At 38.3% G+C, this 19,230-nt stretch overlaps 3 protein-coding genes across 4 annotated transcripts in view; 1 reads left to right on the top strand and 2 right to left on the bottom strand.

Annotated features, from left to right (window-relative positions):
- The window catches only part of LOC107095398 (ICOS ligand-like), an 8,691-nt gene extending 7,506 nt beyond the window's left edge, over positions 1 to 1,185 (top strand). The window contains exons 6-7 of the transcript XR_001481740.1: positions 159 to 476; positions 676 to 1,185. The gene's annotated coding sequence lies outside the window, so the exon portion shown is untranslated. The remainder of the gene's footprint in view (positions 1 to 158; positions 477 to 675) is intronic.
- Positions 1,186 to 1,414: 229 nt separating this feature from the next.
- On the bottom strand, positions 1,415 to 9,889 carry nit2 (nitrilase family member 2). Its single transcript, XM_015391481.1, has 10 exons — positions 9,811 to 9,889; positions 9,548 to 9,666; positions 8,296 to 8,416; positions 5,995 to 6,083; positions 5,815 to 5,908; positions 2,938 to 3,012; positions 2,791 to 2,869; positions 2,573 to 2,671; positions 2,389 to 2,444; positions 1,415 to 1,988 (listed from the first exon to the last, which is right to left on the bottom strand). Exons 1-10 carry the CDS (start codon positions 9,836 to 9,838, stop codon positions 1,897 to 1,899), a joined length of 852 nt encoding a protein of 283 aa, XP_015246967.1. The 5' UTR covers positions 9,839 to 9,889; the 3' UTR covers positions 1,415 to 1,896.
- Positions 9,890 to 10,752: 863 nt separating this feature from the next.
- The window catches only part of tbc1d23 (TBC1 domain family member 23), a 14,581-nt gene continuing 6,103 nt past the window's right edge, over positions 10,753 to 19,230 (bottom strand). Inside the window, exons 14-19 of one of the 2 annotated variants that reach the window (XM_015391501.1) lie at positions 17,793 to 17,935; positions 17,541 to 17,585; positions 14,794 to 14,885; positions 14,583 to 14,718; positions 14,282 to 14,476; positions 10,753 to 12,478 (exon numbers count right to left, since the gene is read on the bottom strand). In XM_015391501.1, the coding sequence (XP_015246987.1) occupies positions 12,394 to 12,478; positions 14,282 to 14,476; positions 14,583 to 14,718; positions 14,794 to 14,885; positions 17,541 to 17,585; positions 17,793 to 17,935 (696 nt within the window). In that variant the 3' untranslated portion in view covers positions 10,753 to 12,393. The remainder of the gene's footprint in view (positions 12,479 to 14,281; positions 14,477 to 14,582; positions 14,719 to 14,793; positions 14,886 to 17,540; positions 17,586 to 17,792; positions 17,936 to 19,230) is intronic. The other variant, XM_015391502.1, reaches the window with a different exon arrangement.

Raw genomic sequence — 19,230 nt, 5'->3', positions numbered from 1 at the left:
TTTTGTTTTGATGACGCACGCAGCTGTAGGCTACGACGAGTTCACAATAACGTTCATCAGGCAGTAATGCAGTACGTTCAGTTCACGTTCGGCCAAAATATGAACGAGTTCATGAACTTTCGTTCAATGAACGCGTTCAGACACAACACTGCTTATAGGTAACACTAGACCCTCTCCAACCAAATGGAGGTGATCACAGACTGTTGTTTTGATTACCGTTTCATCCACTGGAACAGCAGATTTTCTTTTTCACATCAAACTTTATTGATCTCACACTGGAGAAATTCACACGTTTTATAACCCATCCCCTTGGGGAGCAGTGGGCTGCCATTGTGCAGCACCCAGGGAGCAGTGTTGGGTTAAGGGTCTTGCTCAGGGAGCCAGAGTGGCAGTCAGTGGGAGTGGGGCTTGAACTCAGAACCTCCTGGACCAAAGCACAATGCCCTAACCTCTAGGCCACCACCTTTCCAGTCTAGGTTTACCAGACATGGGCAATGTGGAGTCAACAAGTCATCTCCATGTCATGTATTTGTTCTACCCAGCCACTGAAGCAGGTGAGTCCAATCTTCACCGTGAATTAACCTGTGCAGATTGGACTCACCTGGTTAATTGGCTGGGTAGATTAAATACATGACATGGAGATGACTTGCTGACTCCACATTGCCCATGTCTGAGGTTTACATTTTCTAAGTGGCCTTTAATGTTTTCCTCTCATGGGTCATGGAGGTGCTGCAGGGAGGTGGTAAAATCTGTCTACCTACAGGTTTTACTTTCATCTGTTAACTTTTAGTAGGCTGTTCTTCTAAACGGCACATGGAAGGACCCATTTTCCTCTGCTAGAAATGCACTATACTACATCTATTAGTAATGTGTGTAGAAATATATTTTTTATTCAAAGCAGGTGCTAGCTTTGTATGGCTAATAGTTTGAACACACCTATATGTATTTCAGAGGATCTAAATTTTTTTTTTTTGCTTTCTTTTTATTTTTGAATCTCCTACAGTTGTTTGTATGTATGGCTTTATTTGTTTTTTCCTTGTAAAGCACTTTTAAATATCTGTTCTCTTAAAAGGTGCTATTTTCACATAACGCTTTAAGTCATTTCTTTTTAAAGTTCTATTATAAATCTTTGTTCTATGACAAAATGTATAAAAGGAAAAACATTTGCAGGATTATTTTCTGACATTTATAAAGTTTATAAATTATTTCAACTGACTTTATCTTTCTTTTTGAGCTCAATCATGACAGGAAAGTGATTGTTTCACTTGAACAGAATTATTTTTCCCCTTTTATGAAACAAGCAGAAAATAATTATTTTCTAAAAAATTTTTTTTCTCATTTAGTGTCATGAGTAACGATCACACCTAAATGGTGGTGTTGTGCAAACTAAATGCGTTTTCTTAACTACACAGAAGCAAACAGTTAAAGTGCATCTCTGTCGTTTATTTCTCTTGTGTTATTCAACATAATTTAGGAAAAATTGGATTTATTCTAATTCCACAACAAAAATTCCAACATGTAAAACTGCAGCTGGGTGGTGAAAAAAACAAGGATTTGACTCGTTACATTAAAGCATTCAGTTTCTCATCCAATTGGAAATTTAGCAATCTGACATTAAATTGGTTCACATGGCAGAAATAATGGAGGGCAACAGACTGAAGTCAATGAACTCCTATAATATCTGGAACGCCTTCCTTCCTTCATATGAAGATCAGTCCTAAACTGGAACCAACTAGAGCTTCCCTTTAGCGCTGCAGCAAAACGCAGAACCGCTCACTCATTAACTCCACCAAGGACTAAATACTAAATATCCTATTCCTTGATGAAAATTATCAGGACTATTTAGTTTGATTGATATTTGGAGAAAAATTATCCCATTTGGAGAGGTCAGCTCGATCACTGCTGCAGCGACGTTACAGCGTAGAGGTCGTCCCGACGCTGAGATGTGATTGGGATCTGCTGCCGGATGTCAGCCAGGTACTGCAGGTCTGGAGTCGGGTCCGGTGGCACATGCACAGAGAGAAAAGACAGAATATCAACATGGTAACAGTTCAACCAAACCTAAGGGTTTTTATCTGGAATTACAGAAAGTTCAATTCAGTTCATTTCTATAGCGCCAATTCACAACACGTCATCTCAAGGCACTTTACAGTTCACCAGAAAACTGTAAAGTTCACGGAAAAGGGGTATGATAGAAGGAAATACAAAAGGAGATGTAGTGAAATAGGCAACTCATAAACGGGGGAAAAAATGATCTTCCATATTTTATTTTTTTAATTCAATTTTTATTCAGCCCTGGAAAATCCTGATATCAAATTCCAAACTTTTCCATAGTTTTACCAGAGCTCCTTCACAGCTGCAGACAGAAGGAAAACCTCAAACACTCACCGATATCAGCATAGATGACGGTTTCCTCCGGCCCCGCCTTGGCGACGACCTCTCCCCTGAAACAAACAAAAACCCTGAGCACTCTCAGATCGGTTTAAATATTCAAACTAATGGTGACTATTTGTCTTTTTTCTTTACAAGTTAACATCTCAGTTGATTTTTCTTTAGTTTCTTTTTATTTTACCAAGGGTTAACGACGGTGCTGTGACCCCAGGCCACGTAGGAGGCAGCCTCATCTCTAGCAGGTGATGCTGTGGCCACATATACCTGGTTATCAACGGCCCTGCAACACACACAGACATGAACGAGGAACTTTGACTAAATAATGAAATATGGAGCCATATAAGAACAAATAGAAGCAGAAAATCACTATGCATCATGTGTATCAGCAGGAAGTCTAACCTTCCCCTCTGCAGCAGCTCCCAGTGAGCGGGGCCCGTCGTCATGTTGAAGGCTCCGGGGTAAACCAGCAGCTGACAGCCTGAGTGCATAACATGTTCTTTAGCTGCTCTATCCAACGGTTAAATTCCCTGATTTTCAGCTGCTCACCTTTTCTGCTGTAGAGCTGAGCAAGCTCCGCAAACCTAATGTCATAGCAGATCCCCACACCCACTTTACAGAATGCTGCGACAACCAAGAGAGGGAAGAGGGGAGAAAAATATAAACAAATCACTTTTCATTATTTTTTCACGTTGCAACCAAACATCCTTGCATTTTATAAGACCAAACCCTTCTTTCTTATTGAAAACAATTCTTAGTTTGGTTTTAAATAAAACCATTCTAACACCGACAGACATTTATCTAAACTATCCATTATAGCTCAGGCTTTAAGTTAAGGCTCCTTTTCTTGCTGGGAGTTGAACCTTCACCCCGATCTAAAGTCTGCAGCCTCTTTACAGGTTTTATTCCAGTAATATCCTGGATCTCTCTATCCATCCACTCCCTGTTCATACTGAGACAGTGTGTTCAGGGTAATGTTCAGTGTTTAGTTTTCTTAACACACGTACTGCTCTGCATGTTGGCTAAAAAGGCTCAATTTCGGTCTTATCAGACCAGAGTACATTTTTTTGTCCCCCTGTATAAAAGCTGTTGTTTTTTGCATCAACATTGATAAAAAACAAACAGAGGAAATGCTGATCTGTGGGGAAACTTGAACCAAAATAACACTAGTGTTTTATGAAAAAGCACATAGATGCTGAGATGTGGACCTCCTTGCTGTTAATCTGACATGAGTCACTCAGTACAACTACATATCGATGAAGAAAACGGATAAAAAAATGACCAACGGTGCTACTATTAAATATATTTCTGAACTTAACCTGTTTCTTATCTGTATAAGATGTTAAAAGCTGTTGTTTGGCAGTTTAATAAAACAAACAAACTGTGATTACATATATGAATATAAGTGAGAATACGATCTCTGCTCTACAGTTTGCAACAGTTCAGCACTTTTCCAGCAGATATATTTAAAGCTTTTGTTAAATACAGACCTTTCAATTTAATTAGATAGCTGTATGTGTGCTTGAAAGAACAAAAATAAAAAGTTAAAGTGCATTTACATCCAATGTTGGTGAAAGGGGGAGGATTTGGTTATCTGTATGTATTCTGTGGGGTTGCAACATCTCACAGCTCTACATTTATATGAAAATCATGGTTGCATTTGGAAAGAGCGGGAGAGGTTGTCTCATTCACGCAGTTTGAAGACAACAATTTGGAAATTGGAAAACTCCTAAAAATAAATAACACAACAGTAAAATATGCAGAACATTGGATGACACCAAGGGACTGATCTTCAGGGAGTCCAAATAAGAGGCACTAAATCACACATGCTTTATTTTTTAAATAAATACAACAATCTGTAATATTGAGGGTGATATTTAAATATTGCTGCCATGTAGTTGGAAGTTATGTTATTATAAGAATAAAAATAATTTGCTATAAATTTATATAATATTATATAAATATTATATAAAATATTATATTAAATTTATATAATATTTATAGAGCCAGGCTTTATACAGGACTGAGTAACTCTAATTTAATGCTTTTTAATGCCCTTAGAAATTATTTTAATGCCATCAACAAATACCCATAACTCTCATATATACACGGTAAAATCCTTCATCATCTTTACCGTCGACAAGCTGCTGCCACGTCCCAAATTACTCAATTTCCTGCCCCTTTTTGCTTTTTCCCCACCTCGAGCTTCTTTCTTAAACATACGACTTTACGATTGACGGGAAGTTCGGCGCAAATATATCGCGATATATCTGACGAAATTGTTTTCGTAAACTTTTATTTTTTTTAAACAAAGCATTTTAAATACTACAATAATCACATTTTATGAATTTAATGCCAATTCAGGCCTTAATTAAAAAATTTTTAATTTAATGACTTTTAATGACCAGCGGAAACCCTGTAGAGCACTTTAAATAGGTAATCTATCTCTAAGTGCTTCAAACTAATGTAACATTATAAAATCATTTAAAAAACTAGATATAAAAAAATGAAACATAAGAGACGACTGTTATATATGTCTGTCGATTGACCCACCCCTAAAGACTGCCTGCTTTAATACAGCTGCAAACATATTAAACATAAGCAGGCTTAGTTCAATCAAGGTTTAATTGTGTAAAGATTGTCTGCCGTCCCGCAGCATTACTTTGTACCAGGCCAGCCTGCATAGATGTTTTCTTTATATTTATTTATATTATGCAACTATTGTTATTTCTGACGGTCTTAATGTATCTACAAGCACTCAGAATCTCTTCACCGTTAAAAATCGCAGCAAATTGATTGCAGTAATCACAAATCAATTTATCTAGTTTTGGATTTGCTCTTTGAGAGGAGGAAGACTCTTCCACTCTCTTTAAAAACCTCTGCTCTATATCTCACTCAGATGTTATCCCCGTCTCCTTTTTTCCTTTTTTTTTTTTCATTCAGTTTATTAGATATGGACAGATACAACAACACAGACAAGTGGTTTTACAGAATTCTGATGTCTGCATCTTAGAGCTTCTGGCAGAAACACATTTGTAGAACTTGTCCCTAGATGGGTTTCAGTAACATCCTAAGATCTTCATCTTTATGATTCTCTTTTTTCCTCTTGTGTTCTATAAAAAACCTAAGTGTTTATAGACAAGGTTTTACTGAGATTAAATAACACTAATAATAAACACTCAATAATTATTTTGCATCTGATTAAAATGTTTTGCACTGAATCTTATGTGAGAATTTTAACGGTATAAGGGGGGCTATATTTATTAAATTTGTGAAAATCATGGATCTTTTTGTACTTCTCTATGTTGGACAATCACATAAAATCCAAATAAAACACATTAATGTTTGCGGATATAAGGGGAAAAAATAAAAAGGTGAACTTGGAGATGATCCGGCTCACAGGATGAACCTCCATCTGTGACTCACGTGTGTCAAACATGGACAGAGTGTTTCCAGGGCTCAGCGTCTCAGACTCCTGGAAGCGGATTTTTCCTGGAACATCAATGTCAAACAGGTGAATCTGGAGGGTGAAGCAGAAGGTGGCGGGGTGAAGCACACTCTGTAGCCCCTCTGATGTGGCTGAGCAGGTTTGAGGAACACACAAACCTTCCTGTGTTTGAGAATCATCTCTCCGTCAGGTCCAAACACGGCACAGCTGTTATACAGCTTCCCACAATCCTCCTCAGGGATGGATCCTGTTTAACAAGAAAAGTGATGCTGTCATCCACCAGATTAAAATAAAACAAACAAAACAAAAAAAAGTAGAAATATGTTTGGCTTGTTTTAATTTTCACTTTGAGGTATTCAAGCTGACTCCGCCTACCAGTTATCTGATTCATTCAGTTTCTATTCTATTCAAATCTGATTGAAATCTGGTGATGATGAGATATTATTTTAACAGATAATTAAGGGTGTTTTATTTTTTTGTTAAAGAGTAGTTTTAACATTCTGATCAGTTCTAAACTATTTTCTCTTATTTTATTTTTTCTGGTAATTTACAGTCATAAAGAAAATGATGCAATTCATTTTTTAAGTTACTTTAGCAGTGAAAGGAAATTACTTTTCCTCTTTATGTTGGATTTTACCTTAAAAAAAATCCTCTAGATGGCAGCATCCCTTATCCCAAGTGAAGAATAAATGTAGTTTATTAATATATATGTAAAGAAAAATGTAAATCCATTTACTCTCCCACAGTGGGGAAGTTCACTCTCTGCATTTGACACATCCCCTTTGGGAGCAGTTGGCTGTCATTGTGTGGCACCAGGGGAGCAGTGTGGGGTTAAGGGTTTTGCTCAGTAACCCAGAATGGAGGCTGTGGGGGTCAAACCGGGTACTTGCAACCTTCTCAGAGCACAAGCTCACCGCCCTTACCCACTAGGCCAACACATTTCATTTCTATTTGATGTCTATTCATTTTGTGTAGTTTTATTTTATCCTACCATAAGATGGCTCGCCACTTCACCCAAAACCAAAGGTCAAGAGTTAGCGGACCAGGCTACATGTGATACAAATTAGCCAATGAGCTGCTGTCAGTCTGGGTTGCTGCTGCTGCTACTTTTAGACCCAGCAGGCAAACCTGTGGCAAGCCGGGCGATGGGAAAGAAGGAGGAGACGATGAGAAAAAGAGAGCAGAGAAAGTGTGGACTGCTGGAAGAACTGTGGTGAACTGGTGAAAGAAAAGTGAAATGGTGTGCTCAAAGATGACCCTGAACATTTTGAGTATATTTGGCTCAACCTGCTGCTGTGAAGCAGGATTCTCCACCATGAACAGAATCAAAAACAAATGTAGATCCAGGCTCAAAGTGAGCACCTTGATATGTGCTTTAGAATGGCTTTGTCTCCATTCAAAGCCAGGTTTAAAGCCTTGAAGGGCAGCATAAAGCCCACTGCGAACATTAAGACAGAAAAAAGAAAAACAAAACAGTCAGCTCAGGTGTTTCTGGACCTTTACTGGTTGATGATTTCCTTTATTCGAACCCCACTGATTTTTAATTGGTTACACCTGCCTAATTTTATTCAGTGTTTTATTTTGAAATGCACCTAGAGGAGGAACATACTGTACTTTTACAGGGTTTATACAGGAACGAGTAACTCTAATTGAATGCTCTTTTAATGCCCATAATTTTAATGGCATCAACAAGTACCCATTACTCTCATATATATATAAAAAAACAGAACAAAATCCTTTGTCACCTTTACCATCGACAGGCTGCAGCCTGTCCCAGATTCCTCTTTTTCCAGCCACTTTTGTTGAAAAATGTATTTTCCTGTTCTCTAGCTTTTTCTCTGTGCAAATATATTGGGATATATAATATCTGAGGAAATTGTTTTTAAAAAAGTTTTTTAAAAAAAAGCATTTTAAATGCCACGATAATCACATTTAATGAATTTTAATGCAAATTACGGCCTTAATTCGAAAAATAACAATTTAATGACTTTTAATGATTTTTAATGACCCGAGGAAACCCTGTATTAGGTTCCTGATCCACTCATGCAGCTGCAGACCATTTTTTGGTCTCCTATAATTAGGTAACTTCTGATGGTAACTAGAAACACAATACTTTATTTAAGGGAATCGGGTTAAAAGGGGACCGAGTACAGATTAATATAAGTTAACTTCTTAAAACTGAATAAAAAATTGTGTTTTTCTATCTTAAGTTGCTAAGAATAAATAGGTAATAAATATACACAGACTGTGAAAGAGGCTCGGTGGACCATGCAGATTCACAATATTGGTTTTAATAGCTTACAGATGTTAAGTTGTTAGAAATATGAGGAGAAGGTTGTTAAAAATCCACCAAATTATAAACAATTAAGTCCCTTCTAAAGTAAAACTTATTGGATTCCAACAAGACAGACACAAGGGATGTTTTTAAAGGGTGACTGAAGCCCCAGGTGAGTCCCTACCTCCCACTAGATACAGCTTATTCTCCTTTGCTACCTCAGAGAGCACCTGGGTGGATTCCCCGGGGATCCTCTCAGCATAGGTGGAGAAGAAGCTCGTTCCATAGGGAGAGTTGAAGCATTCCTGGTTCAGAGTGAGGAGAAAAACTATGAGGGTCAAATCTTACTCCATTACCTATAACCGCATGTAGACACGATGTGTAACGACACAGACAGTGGCAGTTCTAAGATTCTTTACTGGGGGTGGCCATATCAGCATGGTGCCTGATCAGTGGCGGTTTCAGGAAATGTTAATAGGGGTGGTCAGGCAGGGGCCAATCTGCACTGAGGTGTGGCTGAAAACTGAAAGGTCAACAGGAAAACAAACATCCACAATATCTATAGTTTTTAAAATAAATCACTAAGACAGATCAGATATTCATTAGACTTAGACAACTTTTATTGTCATTTTGTATACACAGATTGTATACAAAATTTCAGTTTAATAAGTTTTGTACAGATGGTGAATGAGTAGCAGCTTAGCAGTAAAATTTATATTTACGCTGGACGCCGTTTCATTCACAATACCTGTCCCATCAACCAGGAATCAGAATCAGAAATTCTTTAATAATCCCAGGGAGAAATTACTTTAGTTACATTACTCCATCTGTAATAGAGTGACTATAGGACCAGTTTGATATAACACTATTTCATACAATATATATAATTAGGGGGTCCCTGCTCCATCTTGCCATCTGTTTGGGGGTCCTTGGCCTGGAAATCTTTGAAGACCCCTGCCCTATGTGACTACAGAGACATCCTGTATAAAACCTAACAACTAATTAATAAAAGATCAAACAAAGACTCAGTTAAGCTGCGGAGAAAGGTTATGGCTGCAGCTAAGGTGGACCAATCTTTTCCCCGGACAAACATTAAACTGGTATAAATCTGGTGCTTTTGAAAGAGTGCTAAGAAAAAAGCCATGAGAAGCCCCAGTTCAGCTTTCCACAGATCATGTAAGGAACACAGCAAAAATATCATCCCTGTGGTGAAGCACGGTGGCGGCAGCATCTTGGTCTGGGGATGCCTTATATAAACACTGATAAATGGAAGCAGCTAAATACAAGACTAATAAAAAAGAAAGAATAAACCCCGTTAAAGGCTGAAAAATATTTTAGACTTGCACAATGGCCTAGTCAAAGTCACAAACTAAGATTGAGAACATGACTCTTTGAAGGTTCTGTAGTGAGTAAAGCAGAAGGGTGAAGCTCCTTACCGGCAGCAGCACCACCTGGCTGTCCTGTCCCGCTGCCTCCTTCACCAGCCTCCGGACTCTGCTCAGGTTGTCCGCCTTAAGGCTGCTCACCTGCAGCTGGACCACAGCCAGGCGGAACCCTGGAACAACACCGTCACTGTTTTTACAGAGACTTTACCGAATGAGTACAACTACTGAGGACTTTAATATACAGGAACTAAACTCGGAGAATACTCAAATAAAAAAAAAAAAACAATAAAAACAAAAACTAAAGACATACTTACTCGACATCGCTTTAGTCACGGCGTTCATGAGTGCAGAACTGTTTTGTTTGGTTCAGGACCCGAACCAACGAGTGCTTCCGGGTTACGGTTTACCTTCCAAAATAAGAGCATGCCAAACTTTGTTTTGCTGAGATTAGATTTTTACCTCCTTATTTTTATGCCTTCGAGCATTTTATTTGTATCTTTTTAAAATAAAAACACACTTTCAATAAAAAATAGACAAAGATAGTGGTTTGAGTTGAAAGCGATCAAATCTATAGCAAAACATAAACTGATGTTAAACTATGGCCTTTTAATGTGAAAATCGGAGGTAAAGGAACGCCACAGGTGGGTGGTCATCAGGTAGCCAATCAGGTTTTATGTACAGCACTACTAATTGGTAATGGATTTAAGTAAAACAGTAAACCAGATGGAAAATATTACCACTAGCCTTAAAAAGTAATCTTTTTTTTATTTTTTATTTGTCAATCTATATTTTAACTTAATTCATCTCTGAATCACTTGAAGAGCTAGGTTGCAAACCAGGTGAAACATCCAAAATGAAATAATCGTAAGCAATATACAAAATCTTTAGATATAACAGGCAAAAGAGACAGAAAAAAAAAATGGACACGTATAGATTTTTTTTTTTTTTTTTTGAGTAATCAAGGAGGGCAGGGGAAGTTTAAGCAGCTTCTCGTCTTCTAAACTCATATTTTACATATCAGATATTTACCAGGTAATGGACTTCTGTTAACTCTTCCACCACTTTGATCAATGAAGTCTAATCTCTTTAAACATTATTGCCAAAATCTGTCTAATGAAATAGAACTCAACTGAGGTTGAATTGGCTGTAACAGAGTTGCACCATCTAACCTCATTATAAACCTTATGAGATGTCCTAAAAGATAGCAATACATTTTTTAGTAGGGACCTAATTTTCTTTTAAATAAACACAGAGACAATTGCAGTCCAATAATCTCCATTTATTAAAAACGGAAATGTTTAGAAAAACAAAAGCAGTACAGTAAGGTGCAAAGTAATTATATGTACTTCAATATAGTGGTGCCATCCTGTTAATGTTACAGAGTGATGGAAAGACTCCAAATCACGGATGTTCCAGTCAGCGGGAATACTGAAAACTGATGTAATGTACATTACAACACAATGAATGACTAGAAGAATGAATAGAAGAACAGAACGGACTAAAGACAAACCTGATCAAGACCTTTTGATTCAAGTTTAGCGTTCTCATCATTTCTCAAGAGTCTTTAGTCTATATTATGGTGATTAAAAATAAATAGTTTAGAGAGCGCTCTAGGAACTGAAATTTACACTCTGATGGCTACCCCTGCTTCCTGCACAGGTAACCGTAAAGCAAATGCATAAGCAAGCAAGAGCAAATGTAAAACTAAATAAACTGCATGTTACCACGTAAAGTGGCCACTACTGGAGTCTGAAATTACATCCCAGCCTTATAAGGCCAGACACAAGCAAACTGAAGCCGTTTTCTGACTTAACCAACAAAAAAAAAAAAAAAAAGTAATCTGCAAACCAAACCAGTTAGTTAATATTTTATTCCTTCTGGGAGGGAAGCACAGCCCTTTGTACCACAACATGTTTCCTATGAGAGTCGGGGAGGTAAGCATAAGGAGAGAAACACTTTTTTAATGTAAATATCTGAGTTTCTCATTGACTACAATCACTGAGTGATCCTAATGTGGCCCAAAGGGCCTCTGGAGGCTGTTTTCTGAGAGCTACATCAAACTGCTAAGAGGTGAAATCGATCCATAACTAAATTTAAGAACCGTGAATAAATCAGATTCACTCAAAAGAAAACGTTTTTACTGCAGGAGCAAAGAGATGTTTCAAACAGCTCCAGATGGTTCCAGACTCTTCCTATATTCTGTCAATAAGGCTATGCTTTCATAACCATTTTGTCAATTTGTTTTGACAGAGCATGTCTCAAAGTATATACATTAAATATATAATCAACACCCTTGAATAATTTCATTCTTATACCTGATGGAAAAGAAGAAAACTTAACAAAAACAAACTAATGCATCAGCTTCACCTTTCCTTTATCAGGACGTAGATCTTTACGTCTAAGCTCAGCTGATGCGTTTCTACTGGAATGAAGGACAATAAGTTTAATTAGTGTGTAAAGGAAAATGCAGAATCACTTGAAAGAAAACCAAAGAGTAGGAGCTGTGATGCTGGAGTCTGTTATAGGTCTGCCACTGGTTGGCCAGTGTGCTACGTTAAGGCCAGAGCAACATCAAAGCCAAACTGCACTGACTCTGTTTCCCCTTAGAAACAACACACAACATAACCAATATTTTATAAATTAGTCACAGGTAAATGGTTGGACGACTTTGGAGCACCTATTTTTTTGAACACAGGCGGCCTTAGACGCAGGTCTACTGTTGGGCGATGTGTCCAGATGTCCCAGACGAAGACACGGGGCGTCAGAGTAGAACACTGCACTGGGATCTGTCCAGGATGGAGGACATCCAATGGGAGAGCAGGAGGAGACGGCGACTCTTACAGTTTATGTCATCAGCTGTGACCCAGACCTCCCTTAGGGACTCTGATGGTCTCCACTTACGAGCTCTCCAGCGCATCTAAGACCTTCATGATCTGCTGCTTGATGACTTTTGTGGCATCTCCTGCATTTGGTATCAAATATCTGGTGGAATGAAAACATTAGGGTTAGAGTCAAAGCCTTCAGAACAACAAACAGGTGGAAATATAAACATTTAAACAGTTTTTACTGAATAGATCTGAATGATGTTTGTATCAAGACCTTAAGCCATAAAAACACAAAGTAAGATTTTACGTTGGATCCGACAGAAAATGGTGTACGAGGTTGTGGCGTTTAGCGCTCATGGAAAGTCAATGGGGATGATCACGCCTGACACGACTTCCTACAGGGGGCTTGCATGACTCTGAGACCACAGGTCTCCTTTAGTAGGACTATGCAGGAATTTCATGGGTTTAAGGGATGCTGGACAGACTCATTTAGTCAGGGCTTTGCTTTATGGCCTGTCGTTTTTTTTCTCAAATAATCCGTTCCTATCAGTTGTGGGAAATTGCTTCGATTTGAGAGGCACAAAGAGAGAAGTGGGGGGAAAACTGCGCAGATCTGCTCACCCTGCACTCAATCTATATGCAGTCAGTGCAACATGAAAAAAATTAATTTGATTGGAGATTGAAAAAAAAAAAAAATCGGATGCAACTAATGTGACCTAGGCTTTACTGCCTGAATAAAATACAAAGATTTTATTAAAAGATCTCAGGCATATTAAAATGTGATGGTAACAGTAGGAGATCCAGAGATCGACAGCTTAGATGGAAAATGTGGAGCACTGTTGTCACCAGTGGTTGAACAATTAACTGCTTTATGGAAGAGAACCAAGAAAAGAACGGTTATTCAAAGATTATATACCACCTCCCATGTAGGGGCCTAGCCAACATGTGGAAGGAGGTGTATAAATATGAAACAGCTTGGTTAATAGTAACACTCCACCTCTCTGTGAAGACAACATCTTAGGATATGGTGGGTATACTTTTATTCAGAGAGGGAAGCTGGTTGAAATAAAAGCTTCATTCAAGTGTTAGAATGGCCCTAGTCAAAGTCCTGATCTTAATTAAATAAAAAAGAAAAATCTAAATTCAGATGCTCCCCATCCAATTTGATGGAACTTCGCAAAGAAGTCATGGCAATAATTCTGGCAATAATCTCTGGATATGCAAAGCTGGTAGATGAGCTGTTTGCCAAAAGCTCTGCTTAGCCATCTAAAAAAAACAAACAAAACAGAAATCATGTCTTCCCCTCACTTCCATCACCTGGCCATGGAAGCCATTTCAACAAACTATTCTGACAGAATAAGTCACTCTAGGGAGCTTCATAATGTTACTGTAAAATGATGCTTACGGTGCAACGAGTCTAGTCTTATTTCCTCACTTCTTCAAAAGGTATAGTGGACGATTCTACCAGTAATGTATGCAAGAAACGCCCAAGTCACTTTTTGAATAACTACGTATGTCACAGACAATCCTACCTGCTGTCATGCTCAATGGGGGGTGAATGCTTTAAAAAAAAAATTTTTATATTTATAAATTTTTTTACATGTGTGAACCCTGTTAACCTCTAAAGGCTGATTTATGCTCAGAAACCAGGTCGTCTGCATGTGTCGCAGTGAATGCAAATGTGCCCCGCCCCTTCTGCAGAAACTCTGTTGCGCCTCTCCAAAATTGTGGGTGACCGCAGACAGGAGACCTCTGATTGGTCATATCTACATCAGCTCTACACTTTACACTGTCGCTACAAGCAGTAGCGACAGTGTAAAGAACCAGGCTCAGTGTGAGTGACAAAAATTTTATTTACTGCATGTTTTGTAGTACTACTTTTATCTTGATGTCTCAGTGAGTTGTTTAATTTAAATTGTATTAAAAAAAAAACAGAATAAAAGAGTTGCACATGATTCACCTCTCAACTGCAGATATTTCCACTCCAGCCGAGTTGTTGGTCCCAAATTTGAAAGTAATGAGTTCTGGGTGTTTCTTTTTGGATGTGATCTTCACCACTGAGCTCAGTGCTTGTCTGGACTGGATGTAAGCAAATCCTTTCCTGGAGGCAATCTCTCTAAGGCAGTACATGTGAGTCGCTGTGATCAACAAGTGACTGAAAAAACACAAAAAACCCACAAAGAGTTAAAGGATTTGTCATTTCTCTTTGCTTTAAAGGCTGTGATGTTTTAATTCCATAGGAGCCAGCTGATGGGGCTCACCTGGGAAACATGTGACCCGTTTCTTTGACTTCATTACAGGGAATGTGGTGTTTGATGTCTGGCTTGTTTATCCACGTCTGAATGTTTACAATCTCCTTACGGTCATCGTCCGATATCGAAGAGCTGTCAATCTCATCTGTTAAGAATAAAACACATGCTGCCAATTTGATTCCTTAAATAGATTTTCCACCCAGTTTTAACCTTTACTTACCTGTGTCGTCATACTCCTCTTCGTCACCGATGCTGAAGACGGGCTTCACCCCTCGATATGGCTTTCCAACGCGGTCGCTGCTGCTCACGTGTCTGTTCAGGGAGAAACAAAGCACCGCGCTCTGTGATCTTAGCAGATAAACGCTTTTGTGAGAAAGAAGACACCCAGCTTGCACAGATAAAGCAATGACATGAAGACTCTTAGTCTGCTGTGAGAATCATGAGCCCTCTGCTGCTGCAGGTGATGCTGTTAAATATGACAAGTTAAGCGAGAAACTCACAGGTTTGTTAGGTAACGGATTAGCATGTGATACTCAGGGCTATTCAGCAACGAATCACAGCATCAGTTTAGCTTCCAACTATCTGCATAGCCCCGACTATCATGTAAGGAAGACACTGAAATGGAAAGAGACTGCCGGCACATCTGAAATTAGATTTATTCTGGTAATTCAGCTTAAAAAGTTTAAATCATCACCTTATTACACATAACATTGCATTTTTAGCATTTATTTCTGTTTACATTGATGATTATGGCTCACATGTAGTTGGAAGTCATAACTTTGTTTCTAAGAAGCTCTGAAAGCCACATAAGGTCAACGAAAATGAGCTTTATGGAAGAAATGTTTATTTTATGGCCTAAACAATGATAGGGAAAACCCCTGATGTGACAGATGTCAGTAAGACGGTCACTGGCTGAGTTTCCATTACAAATGTGCTTAATACTATGTTGGTATTCTGCTAGTTTTGAAAATGAAAAGTTTTGCAATTGTGTTATTTCCATTAAGTAAAAACAACTAAAATGCACGGGAATGTTTATCGATGTAATTACACATTAGATATTTCCCTATTTCAGCCATGCTTTAGTGGTGCCATCATCCTATCAGTAAATCTGGTCTTTTTCTTCGTATTTCTATTAGACAGCCATGTCCATCTGTAAATCACTCGACTCGTGTGATGCGAAAAAAAGTGTTTCCACTGCAGTCCTAAAAAAACAACAACACGTTTTTCAATTTAAAGTTTCGATTAGGTGTTTTTCCCCCCGTTTTTTTAGGATTGCAGTGTTTCCACGGCTGAGGAAGCTGCTTGTTCACGACGCTGTATTCAATAATTAACTGAAAGTAATAAATAAGGAAAGAAATAAGAGCAAAAGGAAAACCACAGGATTGAGATTATAGTGAAGCTCATTTGGGAGTTTGAGGGAGAGTCCCTTTTTGCGGAATACAGTAGGCAGATACATTAAGAACATGGGGTTTAAATAAGTTTTGTCCTATATTTTCCTAAGGATTTTATTGTTGGTCATTGGTTAAAAGTCCTCATTTCAAATCAAACAAATAATCTTTCATTCCAAATTGCAATGAAAGTGCTTAATTAACTTTAATCAAGCTGGACATATTTTCAATTCTTTAAAGTCGTAGGGAAACATCTGTTCCAAAAGTTGCATTTCCGAATTCTCCTGAGTGGTGCACGACTTTACACGAGTAAATAAAGTGAATGTGATTGGTCGTTTATCAAGGGGGCGGGATTGTTGTGGCGGAGGGTTCGCAAGCAAGTTTAGTTGTGGCCGGTTTACAGAAAGCATCTTGCTAACCAGTTAACAACTAAGTTGTTAACTGGTTAGCAAGTAGGTTCCCAATGGGAAATTCCATTGGGACCAAGTAGCACTAAATTGGTGACTTAGAAACAACACTGTCAAGGAATGCTATGGACAGCGGAAACAAGCAAGAGGAGGAGAGTTTTGTGTCAGAGGTCTTGGATGAGTCTCCTCCATCATACATTTTTCAGTTAGAGGAAGAAAGCGGGGATGAAGATGTTGTGGAAGAGGACGCCAGGGTGTCAGAAGCTTGGTTTGGTGTAGAAGGCTTACAGCCGTACATGTTTGAGCCCTTGCCTCGCAACGCTGCCAGCTCTGTTAGCTCTACGCCTGCTGAAGACACAGACGTCCATCGCCATGAACACTGGGACGCAACTCAATGGGAAAGGAAATTATTCTTATTTCTTATTTCAAACGTTGTGTATATTAGATGCGACATATGAATCAAGATGCTATGACCGAAAAATTTTGATTGACAGATGACCGTAGATATATGATTGGCCGGATTTAGGCGTTCGGGCTGACGTATAATAAACTGGCCTGCATAAGATAACAGAAAAATTTTTTAAAAATTTATTTTTAATTTTAAAGATTTTGAGACAGGATTTTTTTTTTTTTTTAAGTAGAAATTTTCTAAATTTTGAGACAATATCGTCTGATAAAGAGTACATTTATATACATGTTTAAGCCAGAATGAATTTTGACATTTAAATATGACTTCCCAATACTTTAATAACCAGATCAACAGAAATAAATGCTCTAAATATTTAACTTTTTGAACAGAATTACTCAAATAAATGAACTTTCCAGCATTACTGTAATAAACCGAGATGCACTATTAGGAGTTTCATGTAGAAGCCAACAGCTGAAGCAGACCCTGAAATGCCTCAGCCTCTCTGAGAAAGAAAAGAGTCAGTAAGACATGACGTTATGGTGATCAGATACTCTGCTGCAGCTTCTGTTAATGTTAGTGAAAGCATGAAGAACAGATCCTTACAGAGCTGGCCCTCACTGCAGTGTTAGCTTATGTTATGAGTGAGCAGAGTGAGCAGAGATGTTGGCACTAGGCATGCTTGGATGTGTCTCAGGGGACAGGTGTGCTTCTAGAGCCAGTGGGCATGCTCGGGACACACAGCTGGATATTTGGGAGCTCTTACCGATCTGGGATCACCTTCTCTGGCCAAGGCAGATTGAAAGATATTCTAGTGTAAAATAAGGCACAGGGACTTTAAATTAAAGTGACAACAAAACTACAAAACCCCCACTGACACATTCAACTAATGTCAAAAGCAGTGATAATTAATTCTTATTAAACAGAATTAAGTGTTTAGTCAGGTTTCAAGATTCATTAAAATAGTTAGAGTGCGTTACAAACATAGTTAATGAAGAAGAGAGAATAAGCGGCCTACTTGTCTACAGGTGCAGACGTGTTCTCGATGAAGCTTATCATTTTCTCTTTTACGTTCACCGACTTGGACTTGAGAGCAAAGGTCATTTTGTTGACTAGAGACTTCACACCTTTACCGTCTCCAGGGCTGCTCAAAGACTCTCCCTGTGTTGTTGGAAAAACAAAACAAGAAGCAACAGATGAAAAAAAATAGAAATGCAGCTTCTAAAACCTGCAAAAAAACAACAAAAAAAGAAAATACAGAGCAACTTGAAAGAGCATTAAAGTATTTCTCATTAAGTCAAGCTACAAGTAGAAATGTATTTGGCAAGGATTTCAAGTAGTGAGACAGATCAATCAGGAAGTGGCAGCATTAAGATAATTTAAAGAAAAAGGATTGATATCTTCCCAGAATCTTTTCAAATAAATGCAATGTTTTTTTTTTTTTACTCTTTGGCCTGTTCCCCTGTTTGTAAAGAACAAAAACATCCAGTACATGTTTTGGTAAGGCCTTCTTAAGCTGACTCCAAGGGATGTCTGATATGGATATTGCAGCTTTAAAGGTCTAGTGGTGGGTGTTCTTTTTCTGGTTGGATCACCAAAATAAGTGGTCCTCCTAACTGTCAGTCATTCTAATGATATGTTTACGTAAGGCCGTCCTACGTGCTCGTCGCCATTTTCACTTACCGGTGGCGAGTCTTACATAGCGGAAAAACTGCAAATCTTTTGGAAAGTAAGCTTGTATGAGCGATGCAAACAGCAACTTTTAAACAGAGCGTGCAAGAGAAGCAATGGGCTCGTGCACGCTCTCTCACGGGCTTAATAAGCATTCCCTCTCGAGCGTGGGTACAGGGTTGTGCATGTGAATTTTTTTTTTTTTTTCAAAGTGGATAGGGCGAGACTTTTCAAAAATTTGTGAAAATCCTCCACTATACCTTTAAGTATTTACTGATACTGACCTGATATATCAACATTCGTCATACATACTTTTATTATGCATTTTATATTGTGGATTGATAGAAAAAGCTTGATCAAGTGTTATTTCCCAAACAGAGAACCCATCTTAACAGCATAAGGTATGAGAACAACCTACTCATTTGTTATTCACCAAAGAGTTGCAGAAATTTTAAACAAAAGCGCACAAAAAAAATGTTTTGATTAACTTTCGATTAGGAGATATAGAGGGATATCGATTTATTCTAGTGTTCTTTTTTCGGCTGATATCGGACCAATTTCCAGCAGCTATATTGAATCAGGACACAGCAACTTACTCTTCCATAAAAACTGGATTTGTGATTTTTTTTCTTTCTTGATGAGTTTAATGTTCCAGATCCTACAGATTTCAGACATGTAATTAAATTGTGCTCACAGAAATATTGGTGTGTTCAAGAAATGGAAATGGGGGAGGAGGGTTCAGCTCTGGTAACTTGCTTTAACCCTTTAATGCCAAATGTATCATA

This window comes from Cyprinodon variegatus, unplaced genomic scaffold (assembly GCF_000732505.1).
Source record: "Cyprinodon variegatus isolate N-32 unplaced genomic scaffold, C_variegatus-1.0 Scaffold544, whole genome shotgun sequence".
Lineage (NCBI taxonomy): Eukaryota > Metazoa > Chordata > Actinopteri > Cyprinodontiformes > Cyprinodontidae > Cyprinodon > Cyprinodon variegatus.
This window is presented reverse-complemented; position numbering and strand designations above follow the sequence as displayed.